General features: G+C 44.1%; 1 protein-coding gene across 1 annotated transcript; it reads right to left on the minus strand.

Annotated features, from left to right (window-relative positions):
* Positions 1-1,291: 1,291 nt before the first annotated feature.
* On the minus strand, positions 1,292-26,707 carry CYTIP (cytohesin 1 interacting protein). The gene is made up of 8 exons (XM_060257128.1): positions 26,458-26,707; positions 21,676-21,725; positions 20,493-20,547; positions 18,755-18,857; positions 16,821-16,914; positions 13,804-13,873; positions 5,558-5,624; positions 1,292-1,861 (listed from the first exon to the last, which is right to left on the minus strand). Exons 1-8 carry the CDS (start codon positions 26,626-26,628, stop codon positions 1,398-1,400), a joined length of 1,074 nt encoding a protein of 357 aa, XP_060113111.1. The 5' UTR covers positions 26,629-26,707; the 3' UTR covers positions 1,292-1,397.
* Between the last annotated feature and the right edge of the window lie 812 nt (positions 26,708-27,519).

A 27,519-nucleotide genomic window follows, 5' to 3' on the forward strand; every position in this document is an offset into this window, starting at 1 on the left:
GTTTGTTAATGTTTAACTGAGGAATAACATTATTAAACACAAAAAACCCTACCAGGTTTCCCAGGAATAAGCATGCTAATGACATTTAAAGTCTACTACTATGGCCAGGTTCACACATTCAGGGCTGCTGCCAATTTGTGTGTGTGTGTGTGTGTGTATTCTCAAGATCACATAGAATAAGTAGATTAGAAGAAGCAGAACCAAAGGAACTGGCTGGCCACTGTGTGAGACAGGATGCTGGACTAGATGGATCACTTGTCTGATCCAGCAAAGCTCCATATGTTCTTAATACATAAACCTGAAGTGTAGGCACACATCCACAAACAGATGGATCAGTGAGACTGTAACAGTTTTCATGATAACAGCTGAGGGGGTTATGGAAGGGACAAGGGGTACACATGCTACCCTCACAGGAAATCCTTTATGTCTCTGATGTCCAGCATATACTTCTGGTCCCTGTATTGCCCTTCTTCTACATGATGGTGGAAGGAGCTAGGGAGAATTACATGAAGCCGATGTAACAATAGCACCAAATGCTTGAACAGTCTCCCTGTTCTACTAATTTAGAAAACAGTGCCTCGGTATTCGTTAAGTTGGCAATTTGTACGTTTCCTTGGGTGAGGAAAAACAGCATCTCCTGGAAATGCTTGAGAAAGTTGCATGTGGAGGCAGTAGTTACCTCCCCTTCCAAAGGAAGCCCACCTAAAATCTACCAGGGACAGGGCCTTCTCTGTAATGGCCCCTTCCTGGTGGAACCAGCTGCCGGAGGAGGTGAGGGCCCTGCGGGACCTTGCCCAGTTCCACAGGGCCTGCAAGACAGTCCTCTTCCGGCTGGCTTATAACTAACCGGCACTGGAAACTGAGTGTAGTTCTATGAAACCGCTGTATGTTTTTTAATGTTTTAACTGTATAAAATGTTTAAATTTAATATTTTTATGTTAGATTTTATATGCTGTAAGCCGCCCTGAGCCACCTTGGTGGGAAGGGCGGGATATAAATCATAAATAAACTAGTTACCTCCCCGCACTTGGCAGTCCTTTCCTGAACCCCACCACCACCACCACCGTCATGACTGCTTTTTAATCAATAAAAGAAACCTCATCGTTTGACATTTATACTCTGTAAAATCTTGGAAGCTGAAGACCGACTGCAGGCTAGATTTGCTCCATGCTGCTGATATCAGGCACACATTGTGCTCATTATCTTGAAGAATAACCCCCTTCCCTCTGCCCACCTCTGATGTCACGGTTTCATTACCCTGAGGCTAGTTAAAAAAAAAAAAACTGTCACAGTCAGGCCTGCTTCCGTTCATTTCATTGAATGAACTCTGATCCCAGTCTGAGGTACAGTTGCAAAAGTTTGAGCCCAAATTTTCTAAGGGGTTCTGGACCTGCTTGTCAGACACGGCTTTCCTCCTCTTCCACAGCCCAGTGAAGACCCGGTATGAATTTTAAAAGCCTCTTCCGGACGCTTCCTTTCCTGTTTTTCCGAGGGAGTGTCCCAAACACGCTCGAGGCATTGCCTCTGTCCCACAAGGGAGATCCAGGGCCACTGCTAGCCACGCTGATACTTCTATGCCTTCTCAGGGAAGTCTTTGCAACACTGACAGTGGAGTCTGCGGGGAGGAAGCAATCGTCCTCTGTGCTTGACTGCCGGCTGAAAGCAGGCTCCTCAAAAGCAGTGCCTTGGTAGAAACTGTCCTCGCTGCCCACTGTCATGGAGCTCAGGCGGCTTATACAGCTGCTTTCACTGGAAAACCGAGGTTTGTTGACCAAGGGTGACCCTGACCCAATATAGTCACTCGGTAGGCCAGATTCTTCCAATCCCACAGGATCAAGGAGTGAACTGCCATTCGCTTCATCTAGGAGACAGACAGAACGTATGTTACATTTGCAGGACATCTATTGCCAAATTTGCACTGTTTGCAAGGTAGGAATCACCGTATCAATCAGCGAAGAGTTAGTCCCTCTTCAGATGGCCTAATCCAGCCAACAGGATTAGCCCCAACTGTCATTCATCACAGCCAGAGTGGTGTAGTGGTTAGAATGTGGGACTAGAACCCAGAAGACCCAGAAGACTCTTGAGGGAAGGGCGGGATATAAATCCAATCTCCCCCCACACCCCTTGCCATGGAAGGATACTGGGCAATCTTGTACTGGCCACCCACTCTCAGCCTGACCTACCTCACAGGGGTTTGATAAAATGGAGGAGAGGAGACCCACTTTGGGAGGAGGAGGGGTAGAAGGGGGAGGAGATTGGATTTATACCCCGCCCTTCACTCAAGAGACTTAAAGCGTTTACAATCTCCTTCCCTTCCTCTCCCCACAACAGACACCCTGCAAAGTAGTAGGGACTGAGAAAGCTCTGACGGAATTGCTCTTGAGAGAGCAGTTCTGAGAGAACTGTGACTGACCCAAGGTCACTCAGCAGGTGCATGAGTGAGGAATCAAACCCAGTTCTTCCAGATTAGCATCCATCACTGTTATCCACTACACCAGTGGATAAGAGAGCCAGTTTGGTGTAGTGGTTAAGTGTGCGGACTCTTATCTGGGAGAGCCGGGTTTGATTCCCCACTCCTCCACATGCAGCTGCTGGCATGGCCTTGGGTCAGCCATAGCTCTGGCAGAGGTTGCCCTTGAAAGGGCAGCTGCTGTGAGAGCCCTCTCAGCCCCACCCACCTCACAGGGTGCCTGTTGTGGGGGAGGGAGGTAAAGGAGATTGTGAGCCGCTCTGAGCCTCTTGAGTGGAGGGCGGAATATAAATCCAATGTCATCTTCAATCCAATGTCTTCTACACCACAGCTGGCTCTGGAAGAAAAGCAGGGTGCAAAATGAAATAAATATATATGAATTCAAAGTTACAAAAAAAAATCTGACTTAAAAAAAAACCCGAATGGAAGTAGCGAAAAGTGACATCTATGCATGCCTAATTGTGACCAAACCGTTACTGCTTGTGTTCAGTTGAGTTGCCATAGCAAGTGAGGAGGTGGCTGTGGCAAGGAGGAAGAGGATGTGGTGAGCAGGCAGAAGGTGAGCCAGACAAAGCAGCGAGGGGGGGGGGGGAAGCCAGCAGCACAGAGGGAGAGCTTTCTCCTCCCCTAGAAGTCCTAGCAGGTCCCTTATTTAGTGTACTAAAGGCCATCTTCTGAGTCCTAAAATTTCATGTAATGCAAGGGGAAAGCTGTGTGAATCGGTTGCAGCAACACACACACAAAAAAAGCTATAGGGCTGCTATCCGTTTAAGCACTAGAAAGCTATCATTAATTGTTATCCCTCTCTCCTGTGGCTAAGGACCGGGGCACTTCTGTTTAGAGCTCTGAGCATGGATTTTGCAAAGTGGTAAAAAGGACTAGCAATAGTAATGGAATTGTTTGAGCTCCGCATTAAAAGGGAACCAGAGGGCTGGAGCCAAAGGTTTGGATCAGAGGTTGGCCACCTGTGGCGCTAGAGCCAAAGGCAGCTGTGTACTGAGCACAATTTGGCTCTTTTTTAAAAAGCGAAAGGAAATCTTTGAGCTAAGGTACTCAAAGAAAGGGTAGGTGGGATGCTAGAATGCGTTGAAAGGGTATGTGAGTTGAAAGGGTAGGTGGGATGCTAGAATGCGAAGAGTTTGGCTGGCAAATATTTTAATGGGACTAAAGGGCTTCTTAGAGATGCTTGATAGAAAGGGAAATGATAAAGGTGAACAGTTGCCAGTAATCCAGGTTTGATCATGCACAAATTTACGCCAGAGCTCTAAAATAATCGCACGAGGCGTTCCTGTGCACGTGTGTGTAAAGTGCCTTCAAGCTGCAGCTGAATGACAGCAACCCCACAGGGTTTTCAAGGTGAGGGACGTCAGAGGTGGTTTGCCATTGCCTGCCTTTGCGTAGCAACCCTGGGCTTCCTTGGTGTTCTCCCATCCATCCTAACCAGGGCTAACCCTGTTTAGCTTCTGAGATTTCACGAGATCAGACCAGCCTGGGTCACGAGATCAGGCTCCTGTGTATATTTAATACTTGTGAGATCTTGAGTGCTACTTGCTAATAAAGGACATAGCATAACAATCAATGTTCAGGCTGCAGAAACTTTATGGATTATTAACTAGCATGTCATTTCCAGTAATATTAAATTGTGGGTTTCCTGTTATACTAATAGGCTTTCTTGACTCCTTGAAGAAATCCCTTGTCACCTGTCGCATCAACCATCACCAGTGGTCCGACCTAGCCTCAGATCGCAAAGCATGGAGGCACACCATCCACCAGGCTGTCTCTTCCTTTGAGAACGCACGCATAGCTGGTCTTGAGGACAAAAGGAGATTGAGGAAGAATCGCACTGCTACAGCACCAACCCCAAATCAGACTTTTCCCTGCAGCTACTGTGGCCGGATCTGCCTGTCCAGCATTGGTCTTGTCAGCCACCAGTGAGCCTGCAGCAGACGTGGACTACTGCACCCTTCTTAAATCTTCGTTCACGAAGTCAAGCCGAGAGAGAGAGAGAGAAATAGGCTTTCTTACACCAAACTGGAGAGCCAGTTTGGTGTAGTGGTTAAGTGTGCGGACTCTTATCTGGGAGAACCGGGTTTGATTCCCCACTCCTCCACTTGCACCTGCTAGCATGGCCTTGGGTCAGCCATAGCCCTGGCAGAGGTTGTCCTTGAAAGGGCAGCTGCTGTGAGAGCCCTCTCCAGCCCCACCCACCTCACAGGGTGTCTGTTGTGGGGGAGGAAGGTAAAGGAGATTGTAGGCCGCTCTGAGACTCTTCGGAGTGGAGGGCGGGATATAAATCCAATATATTCTTCTTATATTGGCTCTTTCTTGATTTCTTGCTCTGGATTTTGCTACATTTTTGACTTGTTAATTATAATTATAAAAACTTGCAGACTCCTGGGTGGTGGTTTTCAAGCAACAGCCAACTCTATCCCTTAGCAGGTCCCTCTCCTGCATGCATTCACCCCTTCTCTGTCCCAGGCTCAAGCTAGAACATAGCTGAATCGCCAGCAGTTTTGATTCCTCTGTTGAAGTCAAGCTGAAATCTGTGATTGTACAGAAACTGCCATCTCTGATACCAAGGAGCGGGGATGCTTGTAAGCAAAACACATAGTAGCACACGGGGCTGCAATAGAGGGGCGCAAGCAAAACTCTCTCTCCTCGCTGTTCCATGAGTACAGCAAGCTTAGCAACAGAGCAAGGGGAGCAAATGTTGTTCCATTCCCCCTCCTCACACCAGCCTCTTCACGGCATCATCCTGGACATTTTGTTAGGGTGGGGTCCTCCAATTCTCAGCAGTGGGTTTTTTTTGGGGGGGGGTGGTAAACCAGAAGGGGCTGCTGGGAGTAGAACGAGGCAGAGAAGACCCTCTTCTGCATGCTTCTTCAGTTCATGTCCTGGCAGTGTAGAAGCCGCTCCACGTTCATTATCCTTGTCTATAGCATCCCCAGAAGATTTTGTTAAAAGAGGAAGAAAGGACATCCAAAATTCTAACCAGCAAAGTCACGTTTTGAGCGAGCTCACAGCATTTCTGAAGAGGAAACTGATCTGCACTGCTTCGTGCTTCCTGAAATGAGAAGCATGACTTACCATGAAGAAGGTGCTGTTCCCGTAAACACAGAGACTGGAACTCAACCAGCTTGTCTTGCAACGTTTGCTGTAAAACACAAACCACAAACGCTGTAACTCTTCTGTCAACCTGAAACTGACCCAGAGTATCTTTTGCACGGAGTGTAGTTCTGATTATCAGGGCTCCTGATAACCTCAGACATCTTCTACGATAGTTCAGTTTTTTAAAAAAAAAAAGAATGGGTGGTCTTTAAACCATAGCACCCTCACATAGAGGATTCCCACTGACAAAATACAACTTGGTTTTACCCCTCCCCATCCTCCCTCCACCCATGTGCACTCATAGATATGTGTATAAATAGCCCCACAGGTTGCTTTAGTGAAAGAGGAAATCTCTATAATTCTAGACTACAACCTATATTGATAACAAGGTTCCAGTGCATGTGTAACTTACACTAGGTGGAGGGTAAGACAAGTAGGTGAGTACATGGGAGTCCTGCACATGTGTTCCCACATATTGTGCTGTTTCACATGTAACTATGCATATGTAGAGTCAGGGAGCGGGCAAAGAGAGATATTTTGGAATCCTGAGTGCACCCATGGTGAACTAGCTCATATCCTGATTTGTTGGTCATGTCAAACTTGAGTTTGTGTCAGATACACCTAATTGTTTTGTTTTAGCAACAATTTAATGGGAGAACATAGGACTCAAATATTTCTTCTCTTTTTTGTTACCACTTAGGAGGACTAAACCACACCCTGTAAGAGAGAGCTAAGTCCAAAGGCCACTTCACCTAGCAACAAATTGGGCATACCATTTGTATAAAGTTTAGAGGAAGCTAGATAAAATCCTTTAAAATAATCATATGGAACTTGAAAGGCTAACAGGTGTGTTGTGGTGTAACTTTTAAAGAATCAGGGTAGATTCTTTTTTCCTACATTTTGTCTTTATGACAGTCTTGTAAGATAGGTTCAAGTGGGTAGCTATGTTGATCTGAAGCGGCAGAACAACGTTTCAGTCCAGTGGTATCTTTAAGGCCAACAAAGTTTTATTCTGGGCATAAGCTTTTGTGTGCATGTACACTTCATCAGATGTATCTAATGAAATATCTGAGGATGTGTCTGAAGAAGTTTGCATGCAAACAAAAGCTTACACCCAGAATAAACTTTGTTGGTCTTAAAGGTGCCGCTGGATTCAAACTTCACTCTTCTAAAATAGGTTAGGGTGAGAGAAGGCAACTGGCCTAATGTCAAACAGCTTCCTAAGTCAGAGAGGATTAGAACCCGGTCATAGTTGAAAGCCAGTCTGGTGTAGTGGTTAAGTGCGCAGACTCTTATCTGGGAGTCTAGGGCGGGATATAAATCCAAAATCGTCTTCTTCTTCTCTACTTCACTGGTTCTCTAGCATGTGAATTCTTGTCTAGTTTTGTGAAGTCTAATCCATGGCAGTTTATGTCATAATAAACCTGCTAGCCTTCAAGGTGGCACAATACTCTCTTCTAATTCATTTTCCTGCAAGCAAGTATCATGGGTACCCTTCTGGCTTATGTACCATGGATTCCTGTCTCTCTTATGCATACAATGCATACACCTGGGGTCATGTTCATACATCACTATTTTTACATATATACTTTAAAATAAAATCTCAGGTGGGCCTTGACGTGGAATCTGTTATCCGAGCTGCCGAATCTGGAGGCATCTCACAGCAAGCATCTCATTCAGACACCTTCTAAAGCTTTTCTTCGGCGAAAAGGATCATCAGGCCATTGATCCAAGCTCAAACAAGCCCTGGTACTGGAATCTGCATCATTCTTATGAGTTGCCAAGCTTCATACTAATCAGCTGCTGTGTTCTCATTAAGCACAGCAATGAAAAGTCTGCCTGTGGGGCTCAGCTCATTCTGAGATCTTTCGGGCTGGATGGGAGGAGGCCCTTGCCTGCTTAGCTGCTTTAATGAAAGCGCTCCCTGCCATTCCAACTTCAGTGTCATTTGGAGGACAAACTCAGGTGGCAGCTCCACGTTACATAAGCAGCATGGCTGGACACGTGGTCTCCCCAGCTTTCCTCTATGATTCTGCCAATCTTGAGAGTTTATTCCAGGGCAGGCTGCAGTGGCATGAGCAAAAACAGTAACAGAAAGTGACCTTTCTCTTATATTCTGTGTTAGATGGCAGGATTGCGCTGATACATTTCGGGGTGGGGGTTTAAATAATTTTCATAGTGAGATTTAGGGCTCAAGGTGATCAAAGATCACATGTCTTGTGCTGTTCATAAAATGCAAATTGTAAGCTCGTGCAGCCTCAGTTGGCCTTAGGTTGGGGAAGGGAAGTGGTGTTGAACCCTTTAAACTCAACTCAGTCTAACCATTGGAAACTTGGCTCTTAGCTTTGTTACTAACATTTTAAAAGACATATATATATATTTTAAAATAAAAATACTCATAAACAAAGTGCCTAGCAGCAAAACTGGATAGTGGCTGAAAAAAATCATTTCCATTTCCCGCACAGCCCCAATGCTAATTGAGGTGATGTGAGTTTGCAGCTAATTGAGGCTATTGCAGTTTGCATCTTCTAAGCAGAATGGCTTGCATTAGCCTAAAACTCAGGATACAGGTTTTTTTATGGTGCATTTTTATCTTACTCATCTTCAAAGGAGCCCAGGGTAGTGTACAACATTTTGTCCTCACAACAACTCTGTGAGGTAGATAGGCTGAAAGTGACTGGCCCCAGCTCACCCAGCAAGCTTTATAGTAGAATGGGGATTGCAACCTTCTCAAAACCTGGCACAGCACTATAACCCAGTGGTACTCACTCCACCACTTGCCAACAACAAAAATGCCATAAAAATAAAAAGATATTATGATTTACTTCAGAATTATACAAAAATAGATTAAGACATTCCTGACATTGACCAGATTATTAGAGTGAATCCAAGATTTGCATTCAAAAATAGGGAGGGAAGGGTTGGAGGTGTGGTGGCTCTGTATGTCAGAGAGAATATACGGTCCAGTAAGACTGAGGTCAGAGAATTAGATTCCCTTCCAGAAATACTTTGGGTTGAAATAGAGGACCCAAAAGGAAATTTAACTATGGGAGTTTGTTATTGCCCGCCAAATCAAAAGATAGAGGATGATTATAATATGATGGAAGGATTAAAGATAGCGGCTAAACATAAAAACTGTGTCGTAATAGGTGATTTTAACTACCCGCAGATTGATTGGGTCAATATGTGTTCTGGTCGAGAGAAAGAGATTGAGTTTCTTGATGCTCTCAAAGACTGTGCTACGGAGAGATGGTCTCAGAACCTACCGGGGTGGGGCAATCCTGGATTTGGTCCTAAGTAATGCCCAAGACTTGGTGAGAGATGTAAAAGTGATCGCACCGCTTGGGAGCAGTGACCATAACGTTATTGATTTCACCATTTGTATAAATAGGGAGTTGCCCCAAAAGACCGGCACAACCACGTTTAACTTTAAAAGGGGTAAATTCTCTGAGATGAGGAGGCATGTGAAGAGGAAACTGAAAGGAAAGGTAAATACAGTCAAAACCGTGAAGAGAAAATCTGCCTCCGTTCCTGAGGACTGGAAGGTAGCAAATGTCACCCCCATCTTTAAAAAGGGTTCCAGAGGAGATCTGGGAAATTACAGGCCAGTCAGTCTGACTTCAATACCGGGAAAGTTGGTAGAAACCATTATCAAGGACAGAATGAGTAGGCACATTGATGAAGACAAGTTATTGAGGAAGACTCAGCATGGGTTCTGTAAGGGAAGATCTTGCCTCACTAACCTGTTACATTTCTTTGAGGGGGTGAGCAAACATGTGGACAAAGGAGACCCAATAGATATTGTTTACCTTGACTTCCAGAAGGCTTTTGATAAAGTTCCTCATCAAAGGCTCCTCAGAAAGCTCAAGAGTCATGGAGTAAAAGGACAGGTCCTCTTGTGGATCAAAAACTGGCTGATTAACAGGAAGCAGAGAGTGAGTATAAATGGGCAGTCTTCGCAGTGGAGGACGGTAAGCAGTGGGGTGCTGCAGGGCTCGGTACTGGGTCCCATGCTCTTTAACTTGTTCATAAATGATTTGGAGTTGGGAGTAAGCAGTGAAGTGGCCAAGTTTGCAGATGACACTAAATTGTTCAGGGTGGTGAGAACCAGAGAGGATTGTGAGGCACTCCAAAGGGATCTGTTGAGGCTGGGTGAGTGGGCGTCAACGTGGCAGATGCAGTTCAATGTGGCCAAGTGCAAAGTAATGCACATTGGGGCCAAGAATCCCAGCTACAAATACAAGTTGATGGGGTGTGAACTGGCAGAGACTGACCAAGAGAGAGATCTTGGGGTCGTGGTAGATAGTTCACTGAAAATGTCAAGACAGTGTGCGATTGCAATAAAAAAGACCAACACCATGCTGGGAATTATTAGGAAGGGAATTGATAACAAATCAGCCAGTATCATAATGCCCCTGTATAAATCGATGGTGCGGTCTCATTTGGAGTACTGTGTGCAGTTCTGGTCGCTGCACCTCAAAAAGGATATTATAGCATTGGAGAAAGTCCAGAAAAGGGCAACTAGAATGATTAAAGGGTTGGAACACTTTCCCTAGGAAGAAAGGTTGAAACGCTTGGGGCTCTTTAGCTTGGAGAAACGTCGCCTGCGGGGTGACATGAGAGAGGTTTACAAGGTAATGCATGGGATGGAGAAAGTAGAGAAAGAAGTACTTTTCTCCCTTTCTCACAATACAAGAACTCGTGGGCATTCGATTAAATTGCTGAGCAGTCAGGATAAAACGGATTAAAGGAAGTACTTCTTCGCCCAAAGGATGATTAACATGTGGAATTCCCTGCCACAGGAGGTGATGGCGGCCAGAAGCATAGCCAGCTTCAAGAGGGGATTGGATAAAAATATGGAGCAGAGGTCCATCAGTGGCTATTAGCCACAGTGTGTATGTGTATATATATATATAATTATTTTTTTTTGCCACCGTATGACACAGAGTGTTGGACTGGATGGGCCATTGGCCTGATCCAACATTGCTTCTCTTATGTTCTTAGGATATACCAACAAGCGTGTTAAAGAAAAGGAAAGGCTTTGACTGTTTGAGTCAGATTTTGCAAAAGAAATAAAATATCATTCATACCATTTGTAATAGAGATACTTTTACCAAAAGGAAGAAAAATAGCTGCAACAGAGGAACAAGCAAAGCAGCTGGCTGAAGAACTGCAAATGAAGGACTTAACATAGAGGAAAAGAAGGAGATTCTTCAAGGAATTCAAAACAATCTGCTAGTAGCTCAAAGCAAAGTTCACAGACCAAAAACTCCAAGGAAGAAATAAGCATAGAAAAGGATGTTGGATGTGGCAAATACATCAGGACAAAATGGATAAATTAAAAATAGTATCAGTAAATATCAATGGACTGAATTCTTCAAATATGCACGAAAATCTTCAATCATCTAAAGAACCAATTGCTATATTATGTCTACAGGAAACTCATACAAAGAAGATATGTGAACATATTTTAAACAATAAAAAATTAGGCAAAGCATATTTTGCTTCAGCACAAAATAAAAAATGTGGAGTCATTTACATAAACAACCCACAATTAGAAGTATTAGAAGAATTAGGGGACTCAGATGGAAGGTATCTACGTAATTTTAAAAACAAGAAGGCAAAATTTGCACAATAGCAACAATATATGCAGCAAATGAGGCCAGTTTGGCATAGTGGTTAAGTGTGCGGACTCTTATCTGGGGGAACAGGGTTTGATTCCCCACTCCTCCACTTGCAGCTGCTGGAATGGACTTGGGTCAGCCATAGCTCTTGCAGGGGTTGTCCTTGAAAAAGCAGCTGCTGTAAGAGCTCTCTCAGCCCCACCTACCTCACAGGGTGTCTGTTGTGGGGGAAGAAAATAAAGGAGATTGTAAGCCGCTCTGAGACTCTGATTCAGACAGAAGGGTGGGGTATAAATCTACAGTCTTCTCTTCTTCAAAGGTTTTGGTTTTTTTGAGACTTTATTTCCAAACATGCTAGATTTCCATGATGAGGAAATAATGATTCTTGGAGATACGAACAGAATACTAGACCCAAAAAAGATTAAGGAATATTAAAGGCAGAAAATTACCTTAAAATGTACTTCAATACATGGAAATTATTTAATTAGAAGATTCCTAGAGGACCAAACATCCAAAAGGCAGCGACATAAGAATGTAAGAACATAAGTGAAGCCATGTTGGATCAGGCCAGTGGCCCATCCAATCCAACACTCTATCACACAGTGGCAAAAAAAAAAAAAACCCAGGTGCCATCAGGAGGTCACCAGTGGGGCCATAACCTTCTTTTCAGATAGACATCAAATATATTCAAGGATAGATGTGTTGGATATCAAAAAGTTTGACAATGAATTTAGAAAAAGTACAGATTCAGCTGAAGATGTTTGCAGACCATAATCCCATGAAGTCGTTTTGCAATGGAATAGAGAATTAAGAAGAAGATGAAGATTAAATACTCCTTTATTACAAGAAGATGTAGTAAAGAAATGTGGAAAAGATGTGGAGTTTTTTAAAACAAACAACGCAGAAGGAATGTCTCCAGCTACAATTTAGGAAGCAAGTAAAGCTTTTATAAGAGGGATTCTACTTGCAGCTGCTGCTAAAAAAAGCGAGAAAGATTAGAACAAGATTAAAAAATTCAGAGATTGGAACAAGAAGATAAAAACAATCATAATAAAAACACTAGCAGAGATTAAACAATGAAAAAGCCAATTAGATATGTTAGAAGCTCATTATTATAAGAATGCACGAAATAAAACTGATTTTTTAAACTTATGGCATGATGACAAACACTTGGGGGCAAATCAAGTATTGGCAAGATGTCAAAGATGAAGGTGTAAACATTGAGTGGATGATACATTATCAATTAGTCTCAAGACTAAAAGAGAACATGAGTTTTGAAGGTGAGAGTTCTAAGAGATGAGACTGAATCTGAACAGCTGATTATAAAACAAAATGAGCAATTATTACATTGGATATATAAGATTTTACTCCAGCTAGAAATGGAAGATGAAAAAATGGGGGGAGGGAGTATGATTTAGGTAAGTAAATGGAAAACTTTTAAGAACTGATATCTGTGTAACAATGGGAATTACTTTGAGGAAAAGAGATCAAATTTACAGTCAGCCAGACATTACGACCGTTTTCGCACACAGCTTACCACGGGGTCACATTCCTGTTCTCTCTGCAGCGTCTGTCTGATTTCCCATTATCTGCGCTGAAGTTACAGGAAGTGCCGCAGCTTTTGCGTAGCAAACGTAAACCGCTAAAACCCAGTTTGCTACGCAAAAGCCGCGGCACTTCCTGTAACTCTGGTGCAGATAATGGGAAATCCAACAGACGCTGCGGAGAGAACAGGAACGTGACCGCGTGATAAGCTGTGTGCAAAAACGGTCTCAGAGAAAATTGGTACAAAATGTTCAGATGGTATACCTTCCTTCTGGTTTCAAAGGAATCACCTGTCAGTCACACAAGTCCTACTGGACACTGGCCTACTAAGCACTTTTCTAGAACATTGGGCAGGTGCCATGTTATGGAACAATACTCAGAAGAACCAAATGTGGCATGTCATTCACACTACACTAAGGCATTTTACATCCAGATTTTTACTGTGTAAGAATAGCAAAAATCCAGATGTAAAATGCATTAGTTAGAAGAAGAAGATATTGGATTTATATCCCGCCCTCCACTCCGAAGAGTCTCAGAGCGGCTCACAATCTCCTTTCCCTTCCTCCCCCACAACAGACATCCTGTGAGGTGGGTGGGGCTGGAGAGGGCTCTCACAGCACCTGCCCTTTCAAGGACAACCCCTGCCAGAGCTATGGCTGACCCAAAGCCATGCCAGCAGGTGCAAGTGGAGGAGTGGGGAATCAAACCCGGTTCTCCCAGATAAGAGACCGCACACTTAACCACTACACCAAACTGGCTCTCCATACACCAAACTGGCTCTCCAGATGAAGTTAGTGTAATGTGAATGCACCCAGTGAGTATCATGGTTCTAACCACTATACAGTGCGGATTCATCAGCACCATGCTGGCGTTGGTGTCGGCAGAACAGAGCTGTTAGTTCTGAACTCATATGTAACATTGCTCAAGGCAATAGATTGTCACTCAAGGTCACTTTGATTTACATGAATTAAAGCCTGTTTAAACAGAGCCGCCTTCATAACTACATAAATTCCATATTATGCAACTGATATTTTAAACCATCCATAGAATTTGTACCTTTAAAAGACACAGCTTGGTTTCCAATTCCATCCTTTTCAAAATCAAGGCTTCATTCACAATATCTAACCTGTAAACAATGCAAGAACATTTTTTTTTAAAATGCAAGAACATGTTTAAAAAAAAAAAGTCTAGGCAGAATCATACAGAAGATTTTATCTATTCCAGACCCGTGAGGTAGGTGGGGCTGAGAAGGCTCTGAGAGAACTATGACTAGCTCAAGGTCAGCAAGCTTCATGAGGAGGACCAGAAAATCACAATCAGTTCTCCAGATTAGAGCCCACCAGTCTTAACCATTACATTATGCTGGCTGTCAAGAAAGTGGCATGCCAAATGAAATCCTGGCAGCTCAGGTGAAAAAAAAGTAAACGTTGATGAAGCTACATGCTCTCATTCACTACTGATCCTTCTGTCTCAAGGAATGGCATGGTGGTGGTAACACACAGCATCATAAAACCCATCAGGAGAAGAATCCCGGGTCCTCATGGGGACTCCACTCACAGCTCAAGTCTCTCCTGAGTTACAGGAACTGCATTGTCTCCTAGTGGATCAGGTTCAAGGTCTTCATATTGACATTTAAGGCCCTTAACAGCCAGGGAACTGAGTATCTTTGGGACTGCCTCCCCTGGAATACCCCCCAAGAAAGCCTTGTGTTCTGGTAATCAATAGCTGCTAGTAGTCCCTGGCCTGAGAGATATCTGGCTGTCCTTGGCCTGGGTTTTCTCTGCCCTGGTCCCAACCTGGTAGAACTCTCTGCCAGCTTCCATCTGGGCCCTGCAGGACTTATTACTGTTCTGCTGGGCCTGCAAGTCACAGATGTTCCACCAGGAAATTGGTTGACAGCAGCAAAGATTCCATCTTGGTCCTCTCACTTCCACTTCAGCTTCAACCCTTCTTCAGGATAGCAGCGCCTCTGGGATCTGACACCATCTTGTATTGTAAAGGCAAAGGTAAAGGTAGTCCCCTGTGCAAGCACCAGTCATTTCCGACTCTGGGGTGACATTGCTTTCACAATGACCGTTTTCGCACACAGCTCACCTCGCAGCCACAATCCTGTTCCCTCCGCAGCATCTGTCGGATTTCCCACCATCTGCGCCAAACTTACAGGAAGTGCCGCAGCTTTTGTATAGCAAACATAAACTGCTAAAACACAGTTTACATTTGCTACGCAAAAGCCACGGCACTTCCTATAACTCCGGTGCAGATGGTGGGAAATCCGACAGATGCTGCGGAGGGAACAGAATTGTGACTGCGAGGTAAGCTGTGTGCGAAAACGGTAAATGTTTTCACAGCAGACTTTTTACAAGGTGGTTTGCCGTTGCCTTCCCCAGTCATCTACACTTCCCCCCCCCACCCCCAGCAAGCTGAGTACTCATTTACCGACCTCGGAAGGATGGAAAGCTGAGTCAACCTGGAGCCAGCTACCTGAACCCAGCTTCTACCAGGATCGAACTCAGGTCGTGAGCAGAGCTTAAGACTGCAGTACTGCAGCTTTACCACTCTGCGCCACAGGGCTCTTGTATTTTAGGGAGTTGTAATGTTTTTAACACTCTTTTGATTGTATCTGTTATAACTGTTCTATAACTTGCGAACCGCCCTGAGCCCGGTTTCAGAAAGGGCAGTCAAAAATTCAATCAAACAAATAAATATTGCCATGCAATGGTGCCCAAGTGTGAGAGTGGCTGGAAAAGAGAGAGGAAAATGAGGAACGGAACAGGAGTTGTCACCAAGAAGAACACACTGCGTTCTGCCCTGGTCCCAACCTGGTGGAACTCTCCGCCAGCTTTCATCTGGGCCCTGCAGGACTTATTATTGTTCTGCTGGGCCTGCAAGTCACAGATGTTCCACCAGGAAATTGGTTGACAGCAGCAAAGATTCCATCTTGGTCCTCTCACTTCCACTTCAGCTTCACCCCTTCTTCAGGATAGCAGCGCCTCTGGGATCTGACACCATCTTGTATTGTAAAGATAAAGGTAATTCTTTTCCCCTTGATGAACTTCATCCAGATGCATAATAGCATAGAAATCTTTGCCTTTCTCTTTTTCCAAATATTTGAAAATCTACCCTGCTCTTTCACACACACGTCAGAATTTAAGGTTGTTTTATCTCTAGGCCAGCCAGTAAACTTCGTGGGTGATTTCGGGCTAGTCATTCACTTGGCTTAACTGGCCTCACAGGATTATAGTGAGGATAATCTACAGAGGGAAGAGCCTGGAGCTTCTGGGAAGGCAGGTGGGATTTTAGAAATGGGCTAAAGAGAAACAAACAGTGGCTGCATCCACACACCATTAGATATTTCACAGCTGTTCTGCAAGGCACAGATGGATACTGGTTTATCCTGCAGCACAGCAAAGGCACAATAAAAGTTTTGGAAAGATGACTGAATTGTTTTATTGTACTCTGTATATTTAAATCCTGGCTTGGGTTTTAATTTATGCCACTGACTGACTGACTGACTGACTGACTGACTGACTGACTGACTGACTGACTGACTCATGGTGGGACAATATCCAGCAACATGTGGGTACAGCTGTTGTTCTCAATTTATCATTACAATTTTTCCTGTGCATTATTCCCCCGTTGACCCTGAGGGCAATGATCCCTGCAACATCCATTTTTGTCAGGCAGCTCCATGCCTTAATTGAAAGAGCTGCGAAATATACCATAGGCAGCCAGCCAACAGCACAATCGGCATTGAGCTAAAAATAACTAATAAATAAAATCTATGCAATTGCCAAGATTCATCACAAATTTTGAGGAAGCACGGATTTTATGGAGAACCTCTAATGTTCAGAGTTGGCAGATGTTTCTTAAGGTGATCAGTCCCTGGAGGGAGTGTGCTGGGTTTGGGCCATTTCTCAGCCCGTGTGCCAGTCTTAGAAGTGCCGCATGCAGGTGTAGCAATTAATGACATTAGGGTGTGAAAGATCAACGTAGGAAGTACAACCATAGGGCTGCTTCATCCTTGCTCTCACAGCACAGTGCTGGCAAAGGCTAACAGAAAGACTTGCATTTACCTTAACAGATTCCCTGATGATCTAATCAGGTCCACCATTTGCTTGTGACTGAGCCCTTCGGTGCTCACCCTGTTGATATTGGTCAGAATATAACCTGCAGCGATTCAAAATGCAAGCAATTAGCACATGTATTTATTTCTTGGAAACATTTATAAACCACAGTGTTCAAAGTGGTGCATCGTCTTTTAAAAGGGAGAGTTTTGAGCCCTTGAAACTACTTAACAAATAGTAGGTACCACTGGCAGCTAGGGATGCCACTTAACCTGCTGGAGGCACCTAATAATCCCTTTTGGCTCCCTACTGCCATTTGAATGAGCAGAGGCAAAAGGTGGAGAGAAAAGTGGCATTGTGCAATGTCACTTCCAGCCAAAAAAAACTGGAAGTGACATCAGCATAGTAGTATGAAGCTCTAGGAATGTAACAAATCTCTGTGGTAAAACCATAGATTCCCAGAGCATCACCACGGCATGGTTACAATATTTTCAGAGGGGAGGCTGTAACACTGTGCAACGCCATTTCCATCTGCCCCTTTACTCTGGAGCCTAGTTTGTCTCCTTCTGTTGCCAACCAAAGGCTTACTATCTTATGGCAATGTAAAATAGAAACAGCCAGGGGTGGAATTCTAGCAGGAGCTCCTTTGCATATAAGTCCACATACCCCTGATGGTAGCCAATTTTCCAAGAGCTTACAAAAAAGAGCCTTGTAAGCTCTTGGAGGATTGGCTACATCAGGGATGTGTGGCCTAATATGCAAAAGAGCTCCTGCTAGAATTCCACCCCTGGAAACAGCTGAAATCTACTAACTCAATGCAATATTTTTCCCCCTCAAAGCACTGCAATCCATGTATGGAAAACATGCAGAGACAGGCTTGTCCCCATACCTGAAGGTGGGCCATGTCAAAGCTGGAGGACACAGAAATAAAAGTTGGACTTTTCAGTGTCACAGTCATAACTTCTCACAATGAGGGCATACAAAGTAAGGCTGATTGATCCCCAACAGTAATTGGGGCATAGGTTGAGTGAGGCTAAAGGGTGAGGGAGTCCTTCAGGTGACACAGATCGCAGGCAATGAAGATCCAAGTATAAGTATAAGCATAAGTGGCTCCTGTCCCTCCCCGTGCAGAGCCACTTTCACGCACGTTGCATAATGCATTTTCAGTGCACTTTAGCAATTATTTGCAAGTGCATTATCCAACATATATGAAAGCAGCCTCGTAAAGCCTGGCATTATAAAAGCTTGATCAGTCTGCCAAGGTCTCCTCAATCCAGAAGGGTGTAGAGGAATCACAAACCACTTTGCATTGTGCTATTGACTGAAAACTGCTCGGATAGGGTTGCCAAGTCCAATTCAAGAAATATCTGGGGGCTTTGGGGGTGGAGCCAGGAGACATTAGGGGTGGAGCCAAGATCAAGGCAGTGACAAGCATAATTGAACTCCAAAGGGAGTTCTGGCCATCACGTTTAAAGGGACGGCACACCTTTTCAATGCCTTCCTGCCATAGGAAATAATGAAGGATAGGGGCACCTTCTTTTGGGGCTCATAGAATTGGACCCCCTGGTCCAATCGTTTTGAAACTTGGGGGGTATTTTGGGGAGAGGCACTAGATGCGATACTGAAAATGTGGTGCCTCTACCCCAAAAAACATCCCTCCCAGAGCCCCAGATACCCGTAGATCAATTCTCCATTATTTTCTATGGGAATAAAGCTCCATAGGGAATAACAGAGTTCCCAGCAGACATTTCCCTCCCATCCCCCTGCTTTCTGATGACCCTGAAGCAGGGGGAGGGCCTCCAAACCAGGGGATCCCCTGCTCGCACCTGGGGATTGGCAACCCTATGCTCGGAACACCCTGGTTGCCAGAGACACCACCCCACGCCCATTCATTTCTTCTTTCTGCATCTGCAAAATGAAGAAAGCAGCAAATGGAAAGTTACCACTTTGGAGTCCAGAGAGGTAGGCAGGGCTTCCTTCCTTTACTTTGCAGATGTACGTGCAGCTTTCCAAGCAGCAATGGATTTGCTGCTGAAATCGAAGGGTCTGTAAATGTCAGAAGCACAGAGTTACTAGCCAGGCACCCATGCCCCTTACCTCGCAGCCCGTCACCTTAATTTGCAGATCCTTCCATGCAGCAACAAGCACAAAGGAGCCTACTTAGCATACATGTCAAATAGTGTGCACCAGGATGAGCATTTCCTCTTTTTAACAAAACAAAACTTGAAGGAACAAACCGGTTTCCCACCCAGCAACAAGGCTATTATTTATTGCTGTTATTGCTTAAGCAGGGTCACTTTTGGTGATCTGAAAGGGCTGAGAACAGAACTGTAAAGTTTCCCCCTGGGAGATAGTAAAGACAGCAGCTCTCCTACTTTTGTCCAGAGCTGATGAAAGACCCTACAAGGCTCCCACATGAAGAAGCCTCCTTCTCGGGGCCCCTCCTACCAGCAAGGCCTACTGCAAACATCATGTTGAAGCAAATCAAGTGACATTCCTGGCCTCAAGGTGACCAGGCTCCTCAAATCGTCCTCTAATCCCTCCTCCTCTTCTTGGTGGCCTGCCTCGGTATGGCATGTATCTTCTCCCTTCGACCATTCAGAATCAGGAGAGTGTGGTACAAAGGAAACATCGACTTAATGCTGGATATGGTGATACTGCACAGTCAGATCGGATTGGCTACTAGGCATTGTGACATCATTCATTCACAATGTGGTTCCCAACTGGGTTGGGTCACATTAGGAACGAGAAGATTTATTTTATTTATTTTTTATTTTATTACGTTTGTACCCTGCCCTCCTTTGACAGGCTCGGGGTGGCTAACAGCAGTTAAAGCAACAGTGCAAAAATAAAATTGCAATAAAATCATTAAAACGTGCCATACAGTTTTGCACAATTTAGAACAATCCTTCAGTTTCATTCCCTAAAGTCCAAGATGCTGTGGTTAGTTCTTATTGAGCACTACATGTAATGATGATGTTAGGTGCTGTTTAGCACTCTACATTTATATTGGGATGGGTTCAAATACCAATGCTGTGGGATGGTGGAATAGTGGTCACCTCCCCATTAGATGTTAAATGCCAACCTAAACAATTCTGTCTTGCAGAATTGAACAAATGGTGTGGAACTGACCACCCAGGTGGCCAGGAAACTATTGGCAAGTGGAGGTGATATGTTCTCTGGACAGAGAGACAGTTTTATTGTAGTTCCGTAAAATACAACACGGTACTTCATACAGCTGCCAGCAAGAAACAAACCGAAACTGATCAAGGAGATGTAGAATGTAATCAGCCTAATTAAGGCTGAGCTCCAACACCACCATGTATGGCAAGCCGAAGAAGCCAATACGCTACACCGTGTTAAAAGCTTTGGGTGATCTTTTGGAAACATTTCGGTTCCTCCAAAAGTTTGTTTTCACATTTTTAAAAATTGATCTGTGAGCATCTGTCACAGTTTTTATGTATTTCCTTAAGGACGGCATTCTGCACTTTCAGGATGCAAAGAATCCCTGTGCCTTTAATGAAACAGCAGAAGAGGAAATTTTGAGGGATGCAACTTATCACGTAAGGTTAAGGAAAGCAGTATCAGTTATTTTGCATGGTACACCTGTACGTTGGATCACAGCCACTCATTGGATCACAGCCACCCAGACTCATTCTGTTGACAATGCTGAAACCTCACCTGAATTTCAAATCCAAATGTTTCATTGTCTTCTTTGAAGATTCGGAGTGATTTTCTACAAAAGACAAATACAGTTAACAAGTAATTGGCTACCCTCTGCAAACAGAAAACTATCACAGCAGGCAAAAATGTTCTAGCTTCTCTCTTTGCTTGCAGTGCTGACATTCTATATGTGGGGAGTTGTGTTTGTTTGTTTTTTGAACAAAGGAAAGCATTTCCAAGTGCGATCCCCTACCTACAATCTGAAGCGTGCAGACCATTTGAATACTTTATTCTTGTCCACATGTAAACCAGATCTGAATAATTTGTAGAGTGGTAGTTTCGTTTTTAAAGTGCTCTGATGTTATCTATCTATGAGGGAGAACGTGAGAAATGACGGGTGAGTTCTCCACTAGAAAGATGATGATCTGGCACTGTCTTTCAAAAAATTAAAACCCAAATTAATTTCACTTCCCAACAGTAGCTGTCAACTCACTTTAACACGTCTCTGTACCAGAGGTGGCCAAACTTGCTTAATGTGAGAGCCGCATAGAATGAATGGCAGATGTTTGAGAGCCACATGATGAAAGGAAGGAAGGAAGGAAGGAAGGAAGGAAGGAAGGAAGGAAGGAAGGAAGGAAGGAAGGAAGGAAGGAAGGAAGATGGGGAGGTGGAGGGAGAGGGAAAGAAAGCAACTTTAAATGCATGAACTTCAGATTTGCAAGTGCCACATGATGGATGGATGGATGGATGGATGGATGGAAGGAAGGAAGGAAGGAAGGAAGGAAGGAAGGAAGGAAGGAAGGAAGGAAGGAAGGAAGGAAGGAAGGAAGGAAGATGGGGAGGTGGAGGGAGGGGGAAAGAAAGCAACTTTGGCTGGCATGGCTTGGAGAAGTGATTTAAAGAGAAAAACGCCTTCTCCAAGTCAGCTGATGGGGCGGTGGGGGCTTCGAGGGCCACATGGGGCTCCCGAGCTGCAGTTGGCCACCCTTGCTCTGTACTAACATAAGCTACTAGAACTTAACATGTAAGGTTAAGTGGACTTCCACTGCTCTTCAGCTCACAGCCTTCTTCATCTGCTTCACACTTCCACCCTTGCCATTCTATACGTTCCTTATACCTCTATGCACAATCATAACATTACTAGGTAGTCAGTATCATTATTAGTTAGTACTTAAAAGAGGGAAAGTGTTTTCTTTCTTACCTTTGTGGACCGGAAGAGCCGCCTAAGGAACTTGTTCTGCATAAAGCAAGCTGGAAATAAAAGTTCCAGCTGAGTCAGTCAGTTGCATTAGAAATAGAAATCTAACACTATTTATAAAACTAAAGGTATGAGCCTGCATTCCATCTCAAGCAAAGCAGAAGTGCTGATGTGCCAACCATATTTTTACCCGGCCCTTTCTCCAAAGTGCTCAGGGCAGCTTCTGTGATTCAGGTGGCTAGCCATTCAGATCCAGGTGGCTAGCCATGTTGGTTTGAAGCAATAGAACAAAGTTTGAGTCCAGTGGCACCTTTAAGACCAACAAAGTTTACCCAGAATTACCAGAATACCTAGAATTAAACTTTGTTTATTGAGCTGCCACTGGGCTCAATCCTTGTTCAAAAACCCTGTGAAGTAGCATAGGCTCAGACAGTCAACAGGCCTATGGGTCACCCGGTGAGTTTCATGGCTTAATGGGGCTTAGAAATGAGGTCTCTCCAATGCTGGTTTAAATTCAAAGCACTATACAATATTGGCTGCAGATCACAATATAAACATAAGTCTTCTCTTACCAGCTATGACTGAGGACCATCGAACCCATTATCCTGTTTCCAGCAGCAGATAGCTGGGTAACTTTGGACAATCAAAAGCAAGGCATGGTGAAAATAGCTAGCCTGTGTTTTTTAAGGCAATACAACTTCTGAAAAATGAATGATTCATATAACTATCAGGGCTAAGTGGCCAAGTTTGCGGATGACACTAAATTGTTCAGGGTGGTGAGAACCAGAGAGGATTGTGAGGAACTCCAAAGGGATCTGTTGAGGCTGGGTGAGTGGGCGTCAACGTGGCAGATGCGGTTCAATGTGGCCAAGTGCAAAGTAATGCACATTGGGGCCAAGAATCCCAGCTACAAATACAAGTTGATGGGGTGTGAACTGGCAGAGACTGACCAAGAGAGAGATCTTGGGGTCGTGGTAGATAACTCACTGAAAATGTCAAGACAGTGTGCGTTTGCAATAAAAAAGGCCAACACCATGCTGGGAATTATTAGGAAGGGAATTGAAAACAAATCAGCCAGTATCATAATGCCCCTGTATAAATCGATGGTGCGGTCTCATTTGGAGTACTGTGTGCAGTTCTGGTCGCCGCAACTCAAAAAGGATATTATAGCATTGGAGAAAGTCCAGAGAAGGGCAACTAGAATGATTAAAGGGCTGGAGCACTTTCCCTATGAAGAAAGGTTGAAACGCTTGGGACTCTTTAGCTTGGAGAAACGTCGACTGCGGGGTGACATGATAGAAGATAATGCATGGGATGGAGAAAGTAGAGAAAGAAGTACTTTTCTCCCTTTCTCACAATACAAGAACTCGTGGGCATTCGATGAAATTGCTGAGCAGACAGGTTAAAACGGATAAAAGGAAGTACTTCTTCACCCAAAGGGTGATTAACATGTGGAATTCACTGCCACAAGAGGTGGTGGCGGCCACAAGTATAGCCACCTTCAAGAGGGGTTTAGATAAAAATATGGAGCACAGGTCCACCAGTGGCTATTAGCCACAGTTTATGTGTGTATATAAATTTTTTTGCCACTGTGTGACACAGAGTGTTGGACTTGATGGGCCGTTGGCCTGATCCAACATGGCTTCTCTTATGTTCTTATGTTATGTTCTTATGACTAAATAATCTCCCACGAACTTGTCTGAGTAATGCTTTAAATATGTCAGCCTCTATATTGTATGGCAGTGAATTATATAGGTCAATTCTTTGCTGTTTGATGAAGGTCTTCCTTCAGTCTGTCCCCAACCTGTCAATGTCATTCATTAAAAGTAGGCAATTGTGTGTGTTTATGTCTTTATAGCCCTTAAGAATTTATATTGGTTTTTGCTGGAGGACAAGCCCATAGCACAGGTTTACTGAGTTCAAATTCCACACGACTGTCCATTCCTCCTATCATCATGTAGTCTCCCCAATTCCTTGGACGTTGTCAGGACTTTTTTTTTTTGTAGAAAAAGCCCAGCAGGAACTCAATTGCCTATTAGGCCACACACCCTGACACCAAGCCAGACGGAACTGCATTCATGTGCGTTCCTGCTCAAAAAAAAAGCCCTGGAAACTGTGAATACCCAAGATAAATGGCCGAGAGCATCTATGAAATGCCAAATGAAATGGGAAGCTCCACTTGAGTCTTTCTAGCTGTTCATCTCTGGAGTCAATAGTTTGTTCATTTGTATGTTTTGGGAGGAGATGCATCTGTACATTACCTAACTCTACAATCTGTCATCCTTGCCACCATTTTCCCTGTGGTGAGGCAGGATTAAATAAATAAATAAACCGTCCGCTTAAGCGCTAAATACAATTAATTTTTTTAACCATCTCTGCAACCTTGAACAGATAGATCTCTGGCTATGGATATTCCTGGTAGCCAGCAATTCCCCTCTCAATGCTAAAGGAAGTTTATTCTACAGCATAATCACTCGTTACTGCAACCTGCAGACATTTGAAAAGGTTATTTCAATATGCACTTTTAAAAAAATTGCCCCGTGCCAATTAGGTATGCAAATAATTGTTCACTGATGTCTGCTACAGAAATGGTAATGTAAGGTTTTTCCCTATCACTTTGTAAACTGTTTCCGTACCAGGCATAAGCATTCCATGTTGCAATCTATTTTCTGTAAACGAGATCAATCGCATATGTTCTCTCCGATGTAAGAATGATTGCCCCAGAAAAGCAAACTCTTCCACGTTTCAAGTTATGAAACTGAACAAAAAAAACTCCTCATGAGCCCATCATCCAAATCCTGCAATATTACGGTTCAAAGAAAAAGCCTCATTTGTGAAGTACAAAGGCATTCAGGATATACAAAACTGGCAATGAAGATTGATACATTTTTTCAACCTGGTCTTACCATGAGATTTCTGTTATTAATTTTTGTCTCCTCTGTGGTGGACATTTGGAGGCAAGCAGCAATAGAAAATAAAACTATTGAGGGAGCATGTTAATGACTATTTTGCTAAATGATTACTAACACATTTTTGTAAGCTAGTTGCTCAACGATTGCCCGTATCTACCCAATGTCCAACACCTGAGCTTTAAAAACATCATGGTTGCTAGCCATCGTGAAGCAGAAGCAGTGAACCCCTGAAACCCAGAGCTAGGAGGCAGACTCGTGCCCTCTCTGCACTTACCAATCCTACACAACTGAACAAGCTTAATTCCTCATAACTATAAAAGTCTATATCTCATCTGCCCACTGGTGATGCTTTGTAACTTGACTAACTGAAGATGCCTTCCATTCTGACCAGCAGCGGCATTTTTCGGCCATATTAGACAAATGTCAGGAATTCATTGCAAAATTACATGCGAATTTGGATGAGAGACCACCAAGGAATTCCAGAGTTGCTATGCAGAGGAAGGCAATGGCAAACCAACTCTGAGCATCTGCCTTGAAAATTCAACAGGGTTGTCATGACTCAGCTGTGACTTGACAGTGGTTTACACACACATATACAGAGCAGAATATAGAAGATGAAGAAGATATTGGATTTATATCCCGCTCTCCACTCCGAAGAGTCTCAGAGCGGCTCACAATCTCCTTTACTTTCCCCCCCACAACAGACACCCTGTGAGGTAGATGAAGATATTGGATTTATATCCCGCCCTCCACTCCGAAGAGTCTCAGAGCGGCTCACAATCTCCTTTCCCTTCCTCCCCCACAACAGACACCCTGTGAGGTGGGTGGGGCTGGAGAGGGCTCTCCCAGCAGCTGCCCTTTCAAGGACAACCTCTGCCAGAGCTCTAGCTGACCCAAGGCCATTCCAGCAGCTGCAAGTGGAGGAGTGGGGAATCAAACCCGGTTCTCCCAGATAAGAGTCCGCACACTTAACCACTACACCAAACTGGCTATTCCATATATACAGACATATATGGAAAAGATGTATTGAAGCCAGATACACTCTATATTATCCGTGTTGTGGGGAGAAAAAGGACAGAGAAATGTTTAGGACTTTTCCTTTCCCATTTCTGCTCAGGCACGTGTGGTTTAATAAAAAGCTGCTTTTGACCAGAATTGCAAAAAGGCCTCTCTTGAAGAGATGTCATGAACTCAGTCATCGCTGCTGCCTGATGTTAAATAAATTACGCTTGAGGGATGAGAACAAATCACAGCTTCCCTAAAGTGGAGCTCAAGAGCATCTCTTGATTCAAAATACAACCCTTCTTCACACATTTATAAATTGAGAGCAATCCCAGCTAGAGCACAGTGGATCAATTACCAGGCAGAGGCAAAACCTTTTTCGGAGGCTGCTTCAGCTGTGTATTGATCTTGGGCAGAGAACCCATTCCTGGCAGAGAGGTTGCTTTAAAAGTTTTCCCACAGAACGAGCAAACGGGAGACCTTGTCTGGCTATTGTTGGGCTGGCTGGGTTAGAGTTGAATAAAGTTGCCTCTGTCCCACCTGCTGGGTTAGAGATGATAACGGTGGTTTTAAAAATCATCCTGCCTTTACCGGACTGAGCATCTGCAGGATTTCTTGGCATGGTGCTAGATGAGCAGGGGCAGTTTTCTGAATTCCTGAGATTCAGAAAACAGGCTGACGAGACCCACGTGGGATACTTCTTGGACCATCACGTTCCCCAGAACTGGCTCTGATCTTGCACATCTTCCCAGCAAACCCTCAGCCTCATCCGGTCTTTAAATTGAGTGAGTCTGAGCCCTCAAAGTGCAGCAAGGTCGTTCTGAAGGACAGATGAAGAAGGTCCTTGCAGCCTTCTCAACTGACAACTTACCTGTTTGTAATCCTTGGGCAAGGTCCCCACAGAACTGGTGAAGATTTTGGTCCTTCTGTTGTCCAGTGGAGGGCTACCTATTGGTTCTAAGGAAGGGTTGTGAGTCACACTCATGCTGTAGCCCATGCAGTGGACATTGCGGTTCTGCTGAATAAGCCTCTTTAAGGACATTTTGGATTCCTCTCACAAGCCACTTCCAGGCTGCCCCGGCTTCAAGGACCTCTCATGACGGAGAGGAAGCAACTGAAAGCATAACCTCCGCTGTAAGTGAACGTATTTAAAAAAGAAGAAGGAGGAGAAAGCTCACGTGACTTGTGGTTTAGGGGCAGGTTTCATAAATCTCCTCTCACAGATCACTCAATGTTTCTTTTTAAGCTTGCACGTTTTGGGGCCTTGAAATTAAAGCAATCTGCTTATTCCCCTCCACCCCCCTTCTATTGGTTGGAAGCAAACAGAAATAACTCTCATTGTGCAGTTTTTATGCCACTTGGTGGTTTGGATCCAGCTTTAAAATTGCCCTTGGTTTTGACAAGTTTGTTCTTTCTTTTACTTGCTTATTTAAAATTGCTAACATACCATATTCCAAGATGACAAGATTTTTGGAATTCTAAAATAACTAAAAGTTACTAAGCAAGAAGCCATGAGAGGAGAGCATCTTCCAAGAGAGGCACAGACTCCTGGGCTGGGTACAGATGGGCAGCTTTGGGCACACTGGAGACATCCCAAACTGTGTTGCCCCAAACTGGAGTGGCCAAATTCCGATCAGATGCTCCTGTGCAATGTGCTCATATATCAAACAGGGAGCACTTTGGCATGCTCATAGTTGTGAGCCAGTTTGGTGTAGTGGTTAAGTGTACGGAGCAAGCATTTGAGCTTCGTGTTCTGGCACCTAAATGTCATCTTAGGGTTGGTTCAGAAGTCACATCGTTACATTGCTTGTGCCGGTGATTCCCTCAATTTCCCAGCAGCAGTAGCTGCCCTCCAAAGCTGTGCTTCCATCCCTAAAGGAATGAACATATGAACATATGAAGCTGCCTTATACTGAATCAGACCCTTGGTCCA

This window comes from Heteronotia binoei, chromosome 16 (assembly GCF_032191835.1).
Source record: "Heteronotia binoei isolate CCM8104 ecotype False Entrance Well chromosome 16, APGP_CSIRO_Hbin_v1, whole genome shotgun sequence".
Taxonomy (NCBI): domain Eukaryota; kingdom Metazoa; phylum Chordata; class Lepidosauria; order Squamata; family Gekkonidae; genus Heteronotia; species Heteronotia binoei.